The 19,717-nt window shown below is 43.2% G+C and overlaps 1 protein-coding gene across 6 annotated transcripts in view; it reads right to left on the bottom strand.

Annotated features, from left to right (window-relative positions):
- Fggy (FGGY carbohydrate kinase domain containing) overlaps positions 1-19,717 on the bottom strand; it is a 373,036-nt gene that overhangs the window by 73,411 nt on the left and 279,908 nt on the right. For 4 of the 6 annotated variants that reach the window (XM_031377871.1, XM_031377870.1, XM_031377874.1 and 1 more), the window contains 3 exons: positions 16,324-16,398; positions 7,880-8,000; positions 2,364-2,458 (listed from right to left, as the gene is read on the bottom strand). In XM_031377871.1, coding sequence (XP_031233731.1) covers positions 2,364-2,458; positions 7,880-8,000; positions 16,324-16,398 — 291 coding nt within the window. Of the gene's footprint in view, positions 1-687; positions 873-2,363; positions 2,459-7,879; positions 8,001-11,342; positions 12,972-16,323; positions 16,399-19,717 lie in introns of those variants that run through there. The other 2 variants (XM_031377872.1, XM_031377873.1) reach the window with 2 other exon arrangements.

Raw genomic sequence — 19,717 nt, 5'->3', positions numbered from 1 at the left:
GCAGGACAGTCCACCCACTGTCTTTTTCCTCTAGCTGACTAAATCCTCTCAGACTTGTGGTAGGTAGAAGTTTGCATTAACTTCTAGTAAAACCATTATTATGGCTCCCCTTGATCCATTGGTATTGGAAAAGGAAGGTACAAGCTCTACCCACGCCTGAAGTTATTCATGGCCTCGGGAAACTGGGACAGGTTCTCTCCAAGCACATATCAGCTCCTTGTCTAATTTTCCAATCCATGTCTCCTCCAACCCATGATCTTAGCCCTTCCTTTATCTGAAGGAGATGACCCTGGAAGTGTCCACAGAATCAGCCTAGCTAGGTCAGATGCACCAACCATGACAGCTGCGGGAACTGGGCATCTGGAAGGAAGCACTCATCTTTCTTAAGCCCTGTGAGGACCAAGCTGGGATCTTGGAAGTTCTAAGAAAAGATTGTATTGAAGTTTAGGCTGAAAAGTATGATTTGCGGACAGGATCACCTTGTAGAGTCTAAGCTGGACCCAGGATTGGGGATCTCCATTTGCTTCTTTTTCAAAGAAATATGAACAATGCCAAGTGTATGTATTTACATTTCCAAAGCAGCTCCAGATGTAATCACACGAATGCTGCTACTTCCAGAGACTGGAACTTTCAAAGACTATCACTACAGACAGGCATCCAAAGACAATGAATTGTACACATCACTTCTTATTGAGTAATTGATTAGTTTCTGTTTTGTGTGTAGGTTGAGTGCATAGGTGTATACACAGGCACCACCTGTGTTCAGGCACTCTCAGAAGCCAGAGATGGCCGTAGACTCTCTGGTACCAAAGTTACAGATGGTAACTCCACAGATGAGCTTCCTAATGTGCTGGAAATTGGATGCAGGTCCTCTGGAAGAGCAGTGAAGTGCTTTAAGAACCAAGCCACATGCCCACCTCCATTCTTATCCTGGAAATGGGCTTCTGCCCCTGAAAAGTTTCTAATGGTCTATGTTTGAAAGTTTTCTGGGTCTCTCTTATGGGCCATGACAGGATATTATAGACATTAGGAGAGCTATACTAAAGAGCCTAGCACAGTACCTGCCACACTAGGCAGTCACAGCAAGGTGAATTCTAATTAGTGGAGTACTGCTAGGACACCTACCTGGCTCTTTACTTAACACTGGGGCATGTAGGCAAGTGGTTAAAGTCTCTGGTTCTCAGCTGATAGCTGGAGGTTTGACTTGCTTCCAGCTCTTACTAGCTGTTTCATGGGCTTGGCCAAGAGCTAGTACTCTAGCTCCCAGGATTGGCTCAGCAATCAAGGATGTCTTCTCCAGGGTCTAATATCTTCTCTACAAACCTCATCAGCTCAAGAAGACTACCAAGGCTCTAAGCATCAGATCTCACAAAAAAAGAAAAGATGCAAAAGAAGAGGAAGATTGCCTAACTTCCCCATTTCTAAAATGGGGATACGAGAGCTGTGGTGGGGACTGCATAAGCTCAACTGAGCCATCGGAGAATGTACAAGCCAGCTACTAGCCACTGTTAGAGTTAGGGAAGTACAAGTACAGGGGAGACGGTTGAGTCCTCAGAGCTCACGTATAGGCAGGCCAGCATTTGAAACCAAGTAGTCTAGCTGCAGAGTCTGTCTGTCATCATAATCTATCTCATACTCATTTATTTTAAAAAGGATCTTCGTATCATTCTAACGCTGGGAGCCTTTAACAACCTCCTCCAGCATGGATGACATCTTCTGTGATTTCACATCAGGAAAAGCTTGTCTCTTACCAGAAACTAGGATGCTTCCTCTTTTTGAAAATAAAAATTATGCAATTTATCACGCCTTTTTTCTTTTTTCTTTTTTTTGTCTTGGTTGCCAGGAAGCTCAGAGTAAAATCATGTACTCAAATCACCACCACCAAATTGTTTCCGGCTTCCTAAACTTTGTTCCTTCTTTTTACTTTTAATTCTTTTTTTTTTTTCCCTCACCAACACTTTCTTTTGTGTTTCCTGTTGGCAGAGGCTTCAAAGGTATTCGGAAAGTGATGCAGATGAAATAAACAAATAAAACTCCATAAAAGTCCATATGGAAAACTAATATTTTGAGCATCGACTCTTTCACTTGATCAAAGGAAAATGGCCAAGTGGAAACTGAGGCTAAATAACTTAGGAGCTCCTATAAAGGAGAGAGAAGCAGAACAATTCACACGAACAGAGGTGAAGCCAAAGGGAGGCTACAGTGACTACGTCAGAGGCCGCGAGGGCCTGTGATTCTCTGGCTGCAACCTATCATTCCCTAATTATATCCTGTGTGTGTTTTGCAAGCTGTGAGCTGCTGTCAAGAGGACAGACAGCCTCAGACAGGGCAGGGACCACAGCCATCCATGGATCCTAACATACCTGCACAGAAGTAAAGTCCCCTGAGGCACAGGCACCCAGAATAGCAGCTCCCACGAGGACAGACTCCACCTCTTGTGACAGGACCACAGGCATGCCTGCACAGGACAAAGTCATACCTTGGTTAGTGAGCAGAACCAGGACTGTGGGGAGCCAGCAAACACCTCTGGAGGCAAAACCCCTGATGGCAAAGCATCAGTACCTTATACCTCCTTGAAGGTTCTGGGAGATTTCTCTGTCTTGTGATGGCCGGTACACTGGCCACAAGCCTCAAGGTGGCAAATACCATATCTATTGATTTGTGAGACTTTGGCACCCAGGTTCCTGGCTTCCCTCTAACTTTATCACAGGTTTTGCTGGACCCAGTGAAGGCTGAAATGAATGAGGCTGTGCCCTGCTGTTCCAGTCTCAGATGGGGTGATGGATAGAGGCCATGGAAGGGCTGCTTCTCTGACTCATCTCCAGCACAAGTCATAATCCTTAGATAATCTGGCAAGACCCTTACCATCTGGCTTCTCTTTTTTCTAGCCACCACATGAACCTACTTTCCTTGCGATTTCTTGAGCCAGTTTCAGGGCCGTTCCAGATGTCCATGTAACTGCCTGTTCACCATGGTACAAACGCAACCCTAGCTTTCCTTGGCTACTGCATTTAAAATGGTGAGACAACTTCATTGCTCCTCCCTTGCTCCTGTAGTTTCCCCTGCACTTTTCTACCACCTGTTTTACTTACTTATCCTTATGCCTTGTCCTGCAAAACTGACATTGCATGTCTACCACCATGTCTCTGACACTTAGAGCAGGGCCCAGGCCATTAACTAAATGGTGAGAGAATGAGTCTCTGGGCCAGCGGTTGACAGAGTGGACATGAGACTGAAATAGTCATGTGACTGGCATGTCATGTGAAGGTAAGTAGGGATCCACCAGGTGCAAAGAAGTTACCTACAGGTCAAGTCCCAAGGTTGAAGGCTCATGTGGATTTCACATGCTGTTCTGGAGTCTTAAGATGCCTTACACCTCTGCCTCTTCACTCACTTCACAATGTGATCCTAAGTTAGTATCTCTACCTCTCTGTACCTCAGTTTCCCTATCTGAAGGGTGGGGATAAAATTCCATCTACTTTCACAGGATGTCTCTTGATTTTCTAATCAATAGATGACGGGAAGTGGCACAGAGGGAAGGTCTAGGGCAGAAAGGCTTCCTTTAGACAAAGACTGCAGCCTTCCTCTTGCCTCTCTAGGGAGGCTTACTTGGTAACGTACCTATCTCCTCCAGCTCAGGTCAGCTCTAGCCATCCCCCTACACAGACAGTTGGTAAACAGAATCCCACTGACATCTTAGAGGACTTTAAGAATTCTAACAGGGCCTGCCTCTCTCTGTACTACTAAGCCACCAGGGAGAGTGACAGATCTGAGGGAGGCTCATGCCTGGCTTCCTCCCTGCTTTCTTTCCCTTGGAGCCCTTCACCATCTCTTTTAACCCTTTCAGCCCTGGTGACCTCCCGGCCAGTGGCTGACTCAGTGGACATGAGACTGAAATAGACATTTGAAGATAAGTAGGGATCCTATTTGGAAAGTTCTACGGCAGAAATGCTTCCTTTAGACAAAGGCTGCAGCTCCTTTCCTTCCTCTTCTAGGGAGGCTCATTTGCTAACTTACCTAGCTCCTTCAGGTCAGGTCAGCTCCCACCCCCTTACAGACACCCAAGACATGGAAACCAAATAGGGATGAGGCTCACTGCACAGGTGCACTGTCTGGCCTGGTGACAGAGCTCTCAGATGCAGCTCACAGGTCTGCATTCTGTGTGAAGCCCTGGAAACATGGTAGCTGTCACTGTTAGACTCAACATGGTCAAGATGAAGGGCTCTCTATGGATTTCATGGAGCTGGAGAGCAGAGCTACGGGGAAGGAAAAGGACAGGTCTCATCAGCCATCCTGAGGGTAAAGACAGATGCCAGGCCACAAAGAAGGCACTGGCGGCTCAGCCAGAAACCATACTACAGGCTTGTGCAAATCTGTTGCCACCCAGGCCTCCTATGGACCTAGAACTGTTTTTAGAAGACAGCCTTCCAAACATCTTTTATCTTCAGCTCCTTTGCAATAATAGACCCACAACTTCACAATTTCTGAATAGGAGGAATGAGTCCCAGGCTGCTTCCTTGGACCGTAGAGGCCAGGGAAACCCCCGGGGAGCTCTTCATTAGCTCTCAGTCTCAAATTGGCTTGCCAGAGTTTGAATTCTGGCTTCCTTGCTGACACAGCTGTGCAATATTAAACAGGTTATTTAACCTCTCCATACCTTTGTTTTCTCATTTGCAAAGTGCCCTCTGGCTAAAGCTGCACTAAGCTCCTATCTTAGGCTGGGTGCCTCCAGTTCCTCCTCTCTAAGCCTAGGGAATGGAAATAGGTTAGCCACTATGGGGGTCTCTCTGGTTGCCTAGGTTTTCCTTACCTCTGTAAAGTAAATAAACCCATTATTCAAGTTGGCCAAGTTTAAGTAAGCTCCTCTTCCCAGCCTGGCCTTTTCACCTCTGACCACTGAGTCTGTATTCTACTCTTCTGCACACTGGTCAGAAGACAATAGAAACTTTGCTGACTGCTAATGGACTTCGTGGAGACATCTTGTTCTTTATATTCTTAAGCCAAGTACTGGACAGCCTGTGTACCCAGGGGGTGCTTGTGAGTGTGGCGGGACGGGGGAGTGTTGGGGGTAAAGAACTAAAGGTCAGAATAGTGAGACAGGAAGAAGGAAACTCTAGAGAAATTGCCAGCCCTACAAAAGCACAATTTACAAGACTGAACATTTAGTCCCAAGTCCGTAGGAAGATTACAGTTACTTGGTACATGCATGCAAACTGTTTTTAGAAATCACAGTTAAGTCCATGGCCAAGGGACAGGAAGTGCCTCTGGTGCCCATGTCATTTCCCAAGGTGGTGCTGCCCATATTTCCTGCCTTAATGAAGCCAGCTTTTCCTAACCTGGCCAAACTTGCTTATAAAGTCTTAAACTCTTTTTCTTCACCATGCCTTCTCCTCTGGGCCATAGGGCTGCCTGGAAGGGAAGAAGTGATGCAATAGGCAAGGATCAGGCACTGGGAGCTAAGCAAGAACCTAGAACTCAAACTCCTGAGCACTCAGTTCCTCACAGTGGTCTACATGAGGTAGACAACAATGTTGTTGCTTTTTCAGAAGAGGGAGAGTAGGCTCTCAGGAGTAAAGTGACTTCCCCTAGGTCAGACAGCTGGCCTGCTGATCTTTCCACTCCTCTGATCTGCAATTTTTCATGCATATGTCTGAGAATTTCATACTCTGCTGTGCTTTATTTTAAATTGCTCTGTACAGGGAAAGCAGAGCAAGTGTAGTGCTTAAGGTACCGAGGGCCTCCTCACCTTTCCCCAGGCTTCTTTTACAGAACAGACTCAAGTGCATTCCTTTCTCTGAGCCCTGGGTGAAGGCAGGAAGAGGGAGGCTTTGCCTGGAATGTCAGCTATTTTATCGGATGCATTAATGAGTTTAGCAGAAGCCAAAGCATTTGAAGGCAGATGCACTGTGCCATCCTTTGTCAGTCATGAGTAAAGGAATTTCAGGCAAAGAAAGGGTCTCTTTGTCCACAACTGTAACTGGCCAGTAGTTAAGAGACAAAGGGTCCAATTTCAGTCTGAACCCAAACATCCACCAACAGCCTTCCATTCAGCAGCCCAGAGGACAACGGTTCCCAATGCAGAGCTTGTGGCAAAGTGGCATTCCCTGGCTTTTGACACTCAGGGACACATGACTAGAGGATGGCCCATTTTCATAAAACCACAAACTGTAGTGCCCAGCCTGGCTGTGTCCAGGTCACGTCTGGCTACCCTGCTCAAGGGTCCTGTTTTCCCATTCCTTGCACTGAAGCTGGCCTCTAACCTGCTTCCTTCCAGGTGGGATGTGGCTTTGGGTAACTGAAGGCTGAAAAGTGGGGAATCACAGAGTGGACTTCAGGCCTGTGTCTTAATCTGAGCCACCCAGCTGATCCGGCTTTCATTTCTGTTTACTCCACTCTTCCCGGTCCACTTCTGCAGGTTTTACAAACGTTGGAACATGGTGGGCATCATCAGAGAGTAATACAAGAAAGGTCCAGAAACCTGGCTCAGCAGCACAATCCCAATCCCAATCCAGTGTCTGCCTGACTTAGGGAAGCCAATTGAATGTATCTCCCCTGTCCTTGCTTCTTTGCTTGACTGACTACATTGTAGTCTACTTTCTAATTTCAGTAGTTAGGGAGAATTAATGATTGCAGTATGATTCCTACCAACATGCTAGGCACTTGGCTAAGGGAGGCAAAGTCCACACTTCCCCACATCCTAGATCTATCTTTAACATTACATGCTTTTCTAGGCAATCCCCCAAATTGTGTCTCAGTCTCTATATCTATAAGGTGGGAATAAGTATTCTATTTAGTTCCATGTTTAGTACCTTATATGCAGGGATCAACTGAGCCTGTCACTTGGATAAAGGCCCCATATCTTCATGACCTGGAGCAGGAATGATCTCATGAGTCTATCTGAGCTCAGACACCAACCTATTCACTGTGGAAGGAACACAGTGGGTGGGTTTATGAGGAATGGAGCCCAGGGTAAGGTGGGATCATGACAGGCAAGAGTTGAGGCTACAGACATCATTGATGCTCCCCCAACTACCTCCCCCCCCCCCACAAGAGAACCTTGCCCTGTGCTTATACCTGATATCTAAGTACTGAGCAATGGGTACTAGAGGGAGCACCAGTCTCCAGGAGACAGTTGGGGAGAAGACACAAGAATGTTGAGGGTACTGGCCCAGAAAGTCAGGAGTCTAGGTCAGAGTTTGTACCCCTGCGAGGTGTACAAGCCTTTCCTGGAGCTCTGGGCTCTTCCCAGATGCCAGTTTGCCACTGTCCCCTACCCTCTACTCCCATTGCAGATGCTCAATGCATGACTTTATGACCAGAACCCCTTAGGCACTGAGAAGGAATCTCAGCATCTGGGTGGTACCCTTGGGGTTACAGGCCCATGCGAGACCTTGTCCACAGCATTGGTGATCTGTGTTCCTGTTTCTGATAGCCTGATCACTTGTCCTGTGCTACACAGTCCAAAACTGAGCGAAGTGCACATTATGCTTTTCCCACTCAGAACTCGTCTCATAGTGTATGTGTTATGTCTGTTTGCTCTTTGCCTTTCTGGGGAGTCCTTGAACTTCATGGAGCCCAGGCCATGTTTTATTCATTGGTTTGTCTTCAATATTCCCCACACAGTGCTTGGTTCAGAAGTACTCAAAAAAGATGGATAAATGTTCCTTGAATTAAGATCTGTCCTTGCCAACTTTGGTGTCTTGTTTAGTAACTGCACATATCTGAGAGTGCTTTTTCCCATCATGAAGACATAAATTATACTGTTACCTTGATAACTTGAGTCACCACCAACGGCTCCCTATCCTCAGCCTGCCTTTACTCTTCACCTCTGCTGACAACCCAAGGTTTTCCACCAGCCCTGCCCTACCCGGAGGCTTACCAGTGATGTCAGCATGCATTTGCACAAACAATGGATTCTTGCTTAGGCCTCCACATAAGAAGAGGGTACTGAGAGAATGCCCTGCTGCCTCCATGGTCTCAATGATGAAGCGAGTCCCAAACTTAAAGGAGAAAGCAGAAGAAAACATTAGGGTGGCAGTGAAGGTACATCATCAGCAACACTTGTATTTGGCATGTGTTTGGCCTGGCATCCAGAACTCTGTATGACCCTCCTAGAGATTTGAGGCTTGGAGGTCATCATGTCTGTGATCACACACTCAAGCTGTGATCACACAGCTCACTTATACACAGAATTCTACCCTGGTCCTGCATGACTTCAAACCCCTGTGTGCACCTTTTGCTTCTCTCAGGATTAATATGACACAGACTAAAACAGTTGGGCTATTATCACAGCTCATGTGTTTACTTTTTATCTCGTTTTAATTTTGTAGGGGATTATAATAAAATTATATCATTTTTTCCTTCAAACCTCCTGATATATCCCCTATCTTTCAAATTAATAGTCTTTTATTAATTTTTCTTACAGGCATATGTGTGTATGTGTGATATGATACACACACACATACACACACACACACAATCTGCTCAGCCTGTATGATGCATGTTTCAGGGCTAACCATTTGGTATTGAATAACCATTTGATGTGCTCTTCCCTAAGTAAGATTATTTCTTCTGCTCCCAGCATTACTTAATAGTCTGTAGTTCTCTGTGTAGGACTGAAGCTGTGTGGGGTTTCCTTATCCACTCTAGCATGTCTATTAGTGTCCTTCTTTGTTCATGTTTGGGCCATCAGTTATGTTGGTGAGATTTTATGCATGTAGTTTCTGACATTCTTAGGAGACATGGTCTCACAGCAAACTCCCTGATCCTCTAGTTCTTACAACCTTTCCTCCCACTCCTCTGCAATGTTCTCAGAGCCTTGGGTATCATCTCTCATTTTAACACAGGACATTCAAATAGCTGATGAGAGTCAATTGTGGCCCAGGCCCTTTATGAGGCATTTCCAATGAGCTCATGGCAGTGCAGCTCTGACATTAACCGTCAGTCACACATGGGGCAGTCTTCCTTCATTAAATTGGAACTGAAGATATTTCCTTAGAAAAGTCACACACACACACACACACACACAGAGAGAGAGAGAGAGAGAGAGAGAGAGAGAGAGAGAGAGAGAGAAGAGAGAAGAGAGAAGTAGAGAGAGAGAGAGGAGAGAGAAGTAGAGAGAGAGAGAGAAAGAGAGAGAAAGAGAGAGAGGGAGAGAGAGAGAGAGGAAGAGAAATAGAGAGAGAGAAACCAAAAACCACGAATAACCTCCAGCAACAGAACTATGAAAAGATGCAAAGCCTTTGGCTAGCAAAAGACTAAGAGAACTAAAACTACATTTTAATTGTGTTCTAAAAACAAGGCCTCTGGATTGGCATCCACCCCCAGCCAGTCCTTGGTGAGCTGGGATGATACGGAGGGCACATACTGTGGCTGGCTCAGAGCTTTCTTCACACCTTCTGCTGTAATATCTGGAATATCTTCTGGAAATGAAGTCTCCCCATTCCTATCTTGCTGAGTTTCCTATTCACTCAAAAACTTTACTATGGTTTGAGGAGGGGATGCTACCTTGAGGCCATGGAGGTAAATCTTAATGGATAATTTGTAGTTTGGATTTGACTATTTAAGTACCTGTAAGCATAATGCTTTGGGGATGTTCAAAACCTAGAAGCTCAAAACTCCTAATTTATTTGAGGATATGATATTTTTTTTTAAAAGTTAAGCTATGATGTGGCATTAAGAAGGCAATTAGGGTAATGTTAAGAAGTGGCTCTGGAGAAAAGCGAGGAGAATATTTTTAGTGGACAGAGAGGTCTTTTGAGTGTTCAGAGCCTGGGGGTTTTGGAATATGGCAATGCTATAGGTGTGAGGATGGGAGTGAATTGCTGGGTAGATGGTGGAGGAGGTCAGGAAATATAACAGGCTATAGATCCAGATGGCCCAGCATCTCAATACATGATGAATCAGCCATGGAGAGACAGGGATGGAGAAGAGAAATGAGCCAATGTTATAGTTTTTAGTAAAAGTGTTAGTGTTACTGGGAAGTTTGTATCTGATGTGTGCTGAAGGCAAGAGGAATGAGATGGTTGGTTCACGTGAGAAACAAGGTTTGGGAACTCCACAGTGTATTGACATAGTTTCAGGCGCTGAGGGTTAGGATCTAGGTAAGGGAAGTGCCCCCCTTGATAAAAGTGCCTCCAGGGACACCTTCCCTGACCCTGGGAGTCCCTCCAAAGAAGGGAGGCGCCAGAGGATAATTTGGGGCAAAAGGATGTGATAGCCCCATTGGTTTATAATAAATAATGAGGCACTTGGGCAGCCAGGAACAAAAGGTACACCAGTTACAACAAAGAAGTCTTAAGAATTTGTTGAACCAAATTTGTTGTCCAGGAATCTGGTGAAATATGAATTTAGTAAAACTCAGGCCTTCAAAAAATACCTATGGTGGATTGTGTTGAAAGATGAAACATGTAGCATACAAGGTGATTCCTTTCCTAGTGAGTATTGTTCATTCTCTCTAGATGTTCTTTCTTTAGTTTTGAGGAAATCATGAACTCCGGAAAAAAGTCGCACACAGAACAGAACTAAGGCATAACATCAGAATGTCAATAGATGTCCACAAGTCCCTCATGGATTTTTAGAGGACTGCTGGTTATCGGTTGGTGTGATCTATTCTAAAGATTGAAATCTACACAGCTGAACATGAGCTTTGATTGACATTAAGAAGCCCTACCTCATCTGACAGCTGTTCACCTATTTGTTCTACCCTAACTCAAGATTCAATTCTCATTTACTAATGGGATAAATGATTTCATATTCATTCAGTTGGACATGGATTGCTAAAAACAGTAAATGAAAAGAAATCAAAGGTATGGCCCATGACATGGCATGACACATAGTGTGTCCCTTAGAAGCTCCCAACTGCTGGCACTTGGAAGTGTTTACAAAAGAGCTCTTCTGGCTAGAAGGTTCAATGGGCACTTTGCTGCACATGTCAATGTCATCTCTAATTTTAAGAAAAACTAGAAAACTGAAGAATGTTAAGCCACTTGGACCATGTGATTAGCAGGTCTATGACTAGGGTCATTGCGAAGCACATTACTGGGAAAGGAAAGCAAGGACATGAACAAGAGGCACTCCCTTCAGTGCTGTGACAGCCTGTCTCTCATTTCCCACTCTGCCAGCTCTTTACAGGGCCTTTCCTTCAGTGTCCCAGACTCTACTGCGTGACGATCCACCCTCTTGAAATGCCCAGCAAAGGGCTTTGTGAACACCCCCCCCCCCATTCTGTGCTCACCTTTCTGGAAAAAATGTTTTCATGGAGAAATTTAAATTAAAATTAGGCAATTCCAAGGGGACACAGAACCAAATGCAAATTAAGAGACTTCAAATGCAAATAGTACTTTTAAACGGTCTATTCTGAAAAGAGAACTTCAGACAGACAAGCTGTGGACGAACCAAGTGGCTGACAGGTCTTTCAGAGAAGCGAAGCAAGAGAAAATTTTACTTCATGGAGGGCTTTCCCATAGTCCTGAGCTAACTTTTCTTTCTTTAATTTCATTCCATGGCTACAGAATGCCAACCATGGATATTACAATAGAGAGGAAACTGTTTAACTTACCAATAACAAATAGGTGCTGAAGCAATATTCAGGAAGAGTGAAACACTTTTTCCCAAGATGAACATTATGGGAAAATATCTGTTATCAAAATGCTTCATTAAAATGCACATTTTTGCCTAGAAAATTAGTACACTCAGATACTTTTTCAAACAGATGGAACCCCTCCCAAATTTAATTGACTCTATAATAAAGCTTTATCAGGAAATCTGTCTTAAAATGTCTTCCCTGCATGGAATTATAAAGGTCATTAAGACAATAGACAGAAAAAATAGGATTGCTTTAAACGTAAGTATGGCCCATTAAATATAAGATTGATTTCCCAACTGTGTTACTTGAGAAAACATAGCTGGCTCTTTCTCCCTCCTTTCCTGCATGCATTATTAAGTTTAATCTTCTTTTGCATTCCTGGGCTTCCTGCTGCAATGTTCTACCAGGAGAAGTACCCTGTGAAAAAGATTCCAGGACAAATGAATGATCTTTTCTGATATGTTTTAAGAAAAAGCTGCTTCGGTAATACCTGAAAACTTATTTCACTCATGTAGCTTTTATGAAAAGATCAAAGAAAAACACACCAACAAAGTAGAGAGAGCAGGAACTGGAGCTGAGATGGACACAGGTTCTCATTCCAACTGGTGTGTACTAGCTGTAAGACCTTGGCAAAAATCTTGCCCTCATCTCAAGTGTAAAGACAACTTCTTTGGTTTACAGGGCTGCCATCATAAGGCCTGGACAAGCAAGGCACTCTGATGCCTGGCACAGAGTAGTGATCCCTTAAGGATCGCAGTCTTTACCACTGTGGGGTAAAACTCTTGGCCTCTCCCGTTTAGCTTTGTCCTTCTTGTCCACTTCTTAGCATTTTCTCACAAGGTGTGAACATCTCTAGCTTTCCAGAACAGTTCATTTCAATGCAAGTGACTGAGCCTATTGCAAGCTCCTTCATACAATTATATTCACAAATCAAAAACTAAAATGTCCCCAATACCTCTCAAATATCTTGTTTTCAGTTATAAACCATAGGCTCTCATCACTGCCTTGCTATATACTACTACATGGCACAGAGCAGGTTGATTTAGTATATTCTAAGGCTTGGGAGTCTAGTCAGTGGACTGAGGAACATAATAGGAGTATCATATGGTTAAATCAGATGATGGCATAGGTATTTAGTACAGAGTCTGGAGTATAACAAATCTCCAAATTTCATTCTGCATTAGTAGTATCCTGACAATGTTCTTAATTTTAAAACAGGGTAACTATATATCTTTACTAATGATAGACATGTTTCAGATTTCATCTTCTATCCATGTTCTCCATGTTAATAGATGTAGAACTGTCTGGGTATTTGTTTGCCTCTGCCTTTTGTTTGTTTGCTTGTAGTTTCCATGTACAAAGCAGTTTGATTGGTTTCTCTGAACTGGTCAGGGTATTAGTCAAAAGGGAAGTTGCTTAAGAGAGAAACACTCTGGCCTCTAGTCTACAGAGGCTGTATGGTTGGGTGGGCAGGTTCCATATGCCTCTACAGTGGCTCTGCAGATGGGATAGTACTGTATTGACTGGAGCTCTGTTCTCTAGGCACATGTGACACCTGAGTACGTATGAGTACTATCAGAGCACTTGTGTTGGTGATGTGGATAAATATGCATATAAGTATTTAAAAGGGTAAGACTATATATAAAAACAGCTGTTTAAAAAAATAGTGTCATATATCAATACAGCATTAACAAGCGAACCAAAAACTTTTGTTTAGGGATGGAGACAAAGCTCAGAGGTAGGGTGCCTGCCTCAGAGGTTAAGAGTCTGGGTTCAATCCCTAGTACCACCAAACTGCCATCACACGTACAAATAACAACAACAACAACAATAATAATAATAACAATCACCACCACCATCATCATTATGAGAATTTTGGTTTCTTTAAAAACACAGAAGTAATATGAGAATATGTTTTAGTTTTAATCCCAGATGTGGGATGTGGGGCTGCTTCAGATTATCTACATCAGCTGACTATGATTTGCTTCGTACTCTAGCCAGGGAATGATTTTTGCCAATACAGATAGTTTGCGCAATTTTGTAACATTTGGAATTCTGCAAAGTCTTCAGAGGTTTTATAAATGCTAGGACCCCAAGAGGTGGTGGGTTATTAGTTGCTTGGAGAAGGTTGGTTGAGTTTCATTAAGTACTAATGTGCAAAAACAAAACAAAAGAAAAAACGAAACAAAACAAAAACCCAAAAAGCAAAAAAAAAAATGAATAAATAAAAAACAAGAAGAAAAAGGAGGAGGAGAAGGAAGAAGAGGAGGAGGATGTGGAAGAGGAGGAAGAGGAGGAGGAGGAGGAGGAGGAGGAGGAGGAGGAGGAGGAAGAAGAGGAGGAAGAGGAGGAGGAATAACTAGATATCCTAATGGCGAAGATTAAAATTGCCCCAAAGAACTCCATGCCCCTAATTATCTTCCCCCTTTATCTTTTATTCTCTTCTTTCTAGTGTTAGGGTTTGAAAGGGTGAAAGAAGAGGTCTGGAGAAGGGTGGAAGAAAAAGGAATCCACAAAGAAGTCAAAGAATGGCTTCAAACAATAATAACAGTAATTAGTAATAAGCTGGAATGATGGCTCCGTGGTTAAGAACATTGATCTTATAGAAGACATGAGTTCAATTCCTAGCACCCACACTGTGCAGCTCACACCACCTTTCACTACATCTACTAAGTCCAACACCATCTCCCAGTTTTATCACATGTGGCATACACAGACACAGCCATATACATATAAATAAAATTAAATCTAAAGCATAATAATGAATCATGGGTGTAATGATGAATAACAGTGTTTAAATCCAAATTTTACTATATTTATTTATTTTCCTTTCTGAGTTTTTTTTCCTCCTTCTAAAATTCACTCAACCACTGCTTGACTTGTGGGGTATAGGCCTTCTGTAAGATGCTGAATGTCATGACCTACTCCTATGGATCACTTTCTAGTCCAGGTGCACATGCTGACTTCTGTGTGATGTCAGGGCATTAGAAATCCCTGGCAGCCCCTCTGTGGAGCACTGATGCACAAGACTCCTTAGGCAATGTCTGAGCTCCTAGAGTTTGGTTTTCATTTTTGGACCTCACTTTAAGAGCCTCTCAAATTTCAGATTCAAATTCTCCCTTCTTGTTGTAGTCACTCTAACCCGCCACATAAATCCCTAACTATTCCAAACCGAAATGTTTCTAAGGCTTAAAACTTAAGGGAACCTTTTCCCTCAATCAATACCAGATCAGATTCCCCTCTCCCTCCACTTTCCCCCTCTTCCCGTCCACTTTACCTCTCAGGTCCCTCCCTTCCTCCCTCCCCACTTGTGATTGTTTTCTTCTCTCTCAAGTGGGACTGAGGTGTCCTCACTTGAGAACTACAGCTTGTTAACCTTTTTGAGTTCTGTGGACTGTATCTTGAGTATTCTGTACTTTTTTTTTTTTTTTTGGCTAATATCCACTTATTAGTGAGTACATACCTGAAAGAATGGAAACAGGCAACCTCAGGAAATAGGAGGTTGGGGGGACCCTCCAGAATGCATCAGAGACCTGGGAGGTAAGAGACTCTCAGGACTCAAAGGGAGGGACCTTAGACGAAATGCCTGACAGTAGGGAGAAGAAACTTATAGAGCCCACCTCCAGTAGGAAGACAGGGCATCAAGTGAGGGATGGGGTTGCCATCCCACAGTCACATCTCTGACCCATAATTGTTCCTATCTGAAAGAATTACAGGGATGGAAATGGAGAGGAGCCTGAGGAAGAGAAGGTCCAGTGACAGGCCCAAAGTGGGATGCAGCTCAAGGAGAGGTGCCAAGGCCTGACACTATTATTGAGGCTATGGAGAGCCCACAAAAAGGAACCTATCATGACTGCCCTCCAAAAGTCCCAACAAGCAGCTGAAAGAGTCAGATGCAGATATTTGCATCTAACCAAATATCTGCGGAAGCAGCTGACCCCTGTTGAATTAGGGAAGGCTGAAAAAGGAGAAGAATGATCCTGTAGGAGGACCAGCAGTCTCAATCTTGATCCCCTGATATCTATCAAACACCGGATCAACAAACAGACAGCATACACCAGCTGATATGAGGCCCCCCAACACACATACAGTAGAGGACTTCCCGGTCTGTGTTCATTCAGTGATGATGCACTTAACTCTCAAGAGACTGGAGGCTTTGTAGGTCAGGAAGTTTATAGGTCAGGTGGGATGGGGGGGGGGCATCCATGTAGAGACAGAGGGGTGGGGAAGAGGTGAGGGATGTGGAGCAGTTGGAGGGTAGATGCAAGGGGGGTTCGATGGAATATGGAGTGTAAAGAATAAATTAATTTAATTTAAAAAATTTCAAACAAACCTTAAGGGAACCTTATAATGAAGTCTTTTATCAAGCGAACAATATTATGTACTGTATAAAAGCAATCATCTTATTAGCAGCTTTCCAACTGCACATGTTCTTGGAATCTGCCTCTTTGCTTGTATTGAATTTAGAAGACATGAGATAAATGACAAGCATTGATGCTCAAAGTCTTCCCTTTCTGTTGCCTTCCATTTTTGTTAGTCTATCATGAAAGCAGGGGAGAATCCTTGTCTACTGTCTGGACAGGCAAATTACCCTTGTGACAACCTCTCTTCTAATTAAGAAACTGCCACAAAAGCCTTGTGGTGCCTTTCAGAGATCCTGTGGCTCAGAACATATGGATAGAACAACGTTTCATTTTGTTTTGCTTTGTTTTTGAAATTTCATTAAAGTATCTTACAGCAATGGCTTGAACAGTGGCCAGGTAGAGGATGGCAAGATCATCAAGGTTCTGAGACAGCGTCAATCCAGTGACCTACAGGGAGGAGGAAAAGAGAAGGATGAGGGACCAAAAGCAGCTGACACACATAGAGATAGCTTCCATGGACTGAGCATGCTCAGACTTGCTTTCTGGCTGCAACAAGTTCCTATGCAAATCCCTTGTTTTTGTGAGCTGAACATGGTGGAATGTTTACTAAATTCTTTAAACTTCAAACTTGGGAAAAAATATCCCTCCCCTATGCCAAAAAATCCTTTGTCCTCAGATTGAACCAAACCAAACCAAAGTTAAAAACAAAGAAACAAACAAACTCTCATAAGATTATACTTGAGAGTTTTAACATGAAATTAAATGTGATTAAATGTGTTTTTATAAATAAGTATCTTCCATGGCTTATATGAAATAAAAAAAATGTGAACAATTGGCATGTAAATGTAAGATGCCTATGAATTCAGCTTCTGTCAGAATTTAATGTGACAGTACCCAAGGGTTACTGAGGGTAAACAATATGCCTCCTACAGATGTTATATGTACTGCGAGATAATTTAGAATCTATGGTTTACAAAGAAATCCCATTAAGATCAATTAGCACCACATGACCAGGTCAGTTTCTCAGATATTGCAGAGATGAATGGATATTGGGTGGGGTGCAGTCAGCTTGTTACACAGCCTACTTTCATGTCTGTGTCAGTGTTCTTATGGGATCTTTAGAGAGGTACAGGCTGATGTGGTCTTCAAGCTTGTGGGTACCAAAAGAGAAGCCGATCCTCCTTAGATCAGTTTCACTTTAGAAAAAGAGAAACTGATGTATCTATGCACATGTGTGCTTGTGATTGATGTGTGACCAAGGATAACTTTTGGAAGCTGATTTTCCTTCTCTGGCCATGCAGCATCTTGAGGATCTAACTCCATTTGTTAGACTGGGCAGCAAGTGTGCTCACTCTACGAACCACCTCACTTGGCCTCCAATTAGATTTTCACAGTATAAAGTTTATTTATGTAATATGGGCGGTATGGTCTGATCAGTCTTGAGCTACATACAGCAAGTGTGAATATGTAGTAAGTAACAAGGCTGAGGTGAGTGGTGTGCCAAACACCCTTGGCCTTCATTTCAAGCCTTCTTTGGTTGCTCTCTTTGGTCAGGAGATTCATTCTATGGTAGGGCATAGACATCATTGTGGGAGCTCTCTTTCTTGCTTTCTCCTTCATCTAGTTTCTAAAACCTTTTAAACTCCATCTGCCTTTGTCTTCTATGCTCTTCACTTCTTTAATCTCGTCCTTCCTGCTCACTGAGAGAGCCCATTTCTAACTGTTCCCTACAGTGGAGCTAGTATAGTTATTCTTTCCATACCTAGTCATGTCTCACTTTCTTAAAGCCTAGCACCAGGAATATAAACTGAGGCATAAGAATTAAGAATTCAAGGTTAGTTTAAACTAGCTAGTGAATTCAGTAGAACTGGGACCACACAGTGAGACTCTGTCTCAAAAACAAACAAACAAACAAACACAGACAAACCAAAACAACAACAACAATAAAATTTCTTCACTCTCAGAATACAAACAAATAAAACACTCTGGTCAACTTTTCCTTGTTACTTTGGCAGCAGAGAGAGAGAGAGAATAAAGTCTGTGCCTACATGCCTTCCTGGACTGGCCCCCACTAATCCCTCCAGTATCTACTCTTGCTTTCCTCATGAGCCATGCCTTGCTCCCACTGGAATCTTTCATCCATATAAGCTGTTGGCTTATTCTTGGCTGATAACTGAGCTACCAGGTAAGAACTATGTCTTTGCTACTAGCACACAGGAAGACTGAAAAGTTATGGATCAGACCAGAAAGGAATTCTGGGACCTCTCCAAACCAATAATGTGAAAAAGTAGGCAAGATGCTACTGTCTGAGCTAGTGGCAAGTCAAACCATCCCCACCCCCAATACCATTCTGTAACTGAGGGCTTTTGAACCCAACCTCTTTGATCCTTGGAATAATGACTCTGAGACTTATATAAATTATTTATTTATATAAATAAATGCCTATGCCAAAAGCTTTGGCTCCTTTCTGCTAGCTCATAACTCGATTATCTTGTTTAAATTAGTCTAAGTTATGTCAAGTAGTTAGTTACCTCTCCTTGGGGTTCTGTCTCTATCAGCCTTTGGGAAAATCTCTCCTGCCTGACTATTTCCCAGAATCTTATTTCTCTCTGCCAGTGTACTACTGCCTTCAAATCCTTCCTGAGCTCATTGGTCATAGGCTTTTTATTGACAGTTCATAATGCTTCCACATACAGTTCTTTCTCCTGATGTCTGATCCTTGTATAACAATAGTTGGACATTTAATGCTCAGATGCTTAAATATGAGCAGGGATGAGAGAATATTTGCTTCCCACATTCAAAGAAAAAGGACAAAGGATGTCATTAGACATGTGGAGGAACTTACTTGATGTTCCCAATTCCTAAGTCCCCACTCTTACCTTTCCTGGTCCTAGGAGAGTTTCTTATGAGACTGGGGTACAAACAGCTTCTAGAAACTCACAAAAGTCCTTGTGTAAGTGAAGATAAGCCATCCCATGTGGCAGGGTAAAATAGATGTAGTCTTGTCACAGGCCGCCTCTAGTGACTACCCAGGGTAAACCACCTCCAGCACAGCATGCAGAAGCCTGAGTTGTAATCACTGCTGATAGATATGTGGATACTGCTTCACCCTTTGCTCTTTATCTAACAGGGCAGCTGACTGTACTACACCTTAGGACTCCCTTCTGGAGCTAGTTGAGAAAGTTGCCTACCTCCAGACAGTCATTGGAAGTGGATCAGGCCATGATCCTCTGCATGGATGAACCACAGGTGGGTATACAAGACCAAATCCAGTTAATGTGTGATGGCAGGTAGGGTGTGGGGTCCACTGTGTATAGCAGGAGCATTTCCTTATCTATAATCATTAGATAACTTAGGTTTTATGTTATCACGTGGATGATATAGCACATTCTGGTGTCTTTCTCAAATTACTAAAACCAGGAAGACATACAAGAATATGACATAGTTGTATTCATCTTTTAAATAATTAGTAAATACACATAAGAACTTCCAAATCCATTAGTGTATGAGCAAAAGGATCCCATGGCCCTTTCTGTAAAATTCTAGTACCTCCAGAGCAAAGGGACATTTTTCTAGAGAGGAACCTCTAGAAACTATAACTAAGGTAATCAATGACTTAAACTTTAACTCTTGAGCTTGACTGTAGCTGCAGCAAAAAGAGGTAACTCTTCTGAAAGGGAAAACAATGTGGTCATTGAAAGTGACAACATCCTTCTTGGGAAGGAGTCCTAGAAGAGATTTATTGCATGCAGTATGGCACAGCAAG

This window comes from Mastomys coucha, unplaced genomic scaffold, assembly GCF_008632895.1.
Source record: "Mastomys coucha isolate ucsf_1 unplaced genomic scaffold, UCSF_Mcou_1 pScaffold18, whole genome shotgun sequence".
In the NCBI taxonomy this organism is placed as follows: domain Eukaryota; kingdom Metazoa; phylum Chordata; class Mammalia; order Rodentia; family Muridae; genus Mastomys; species Mastomys coucha.
This window is presented reverse-complemented; position numbering and strand designations above follow the sequence as displayed.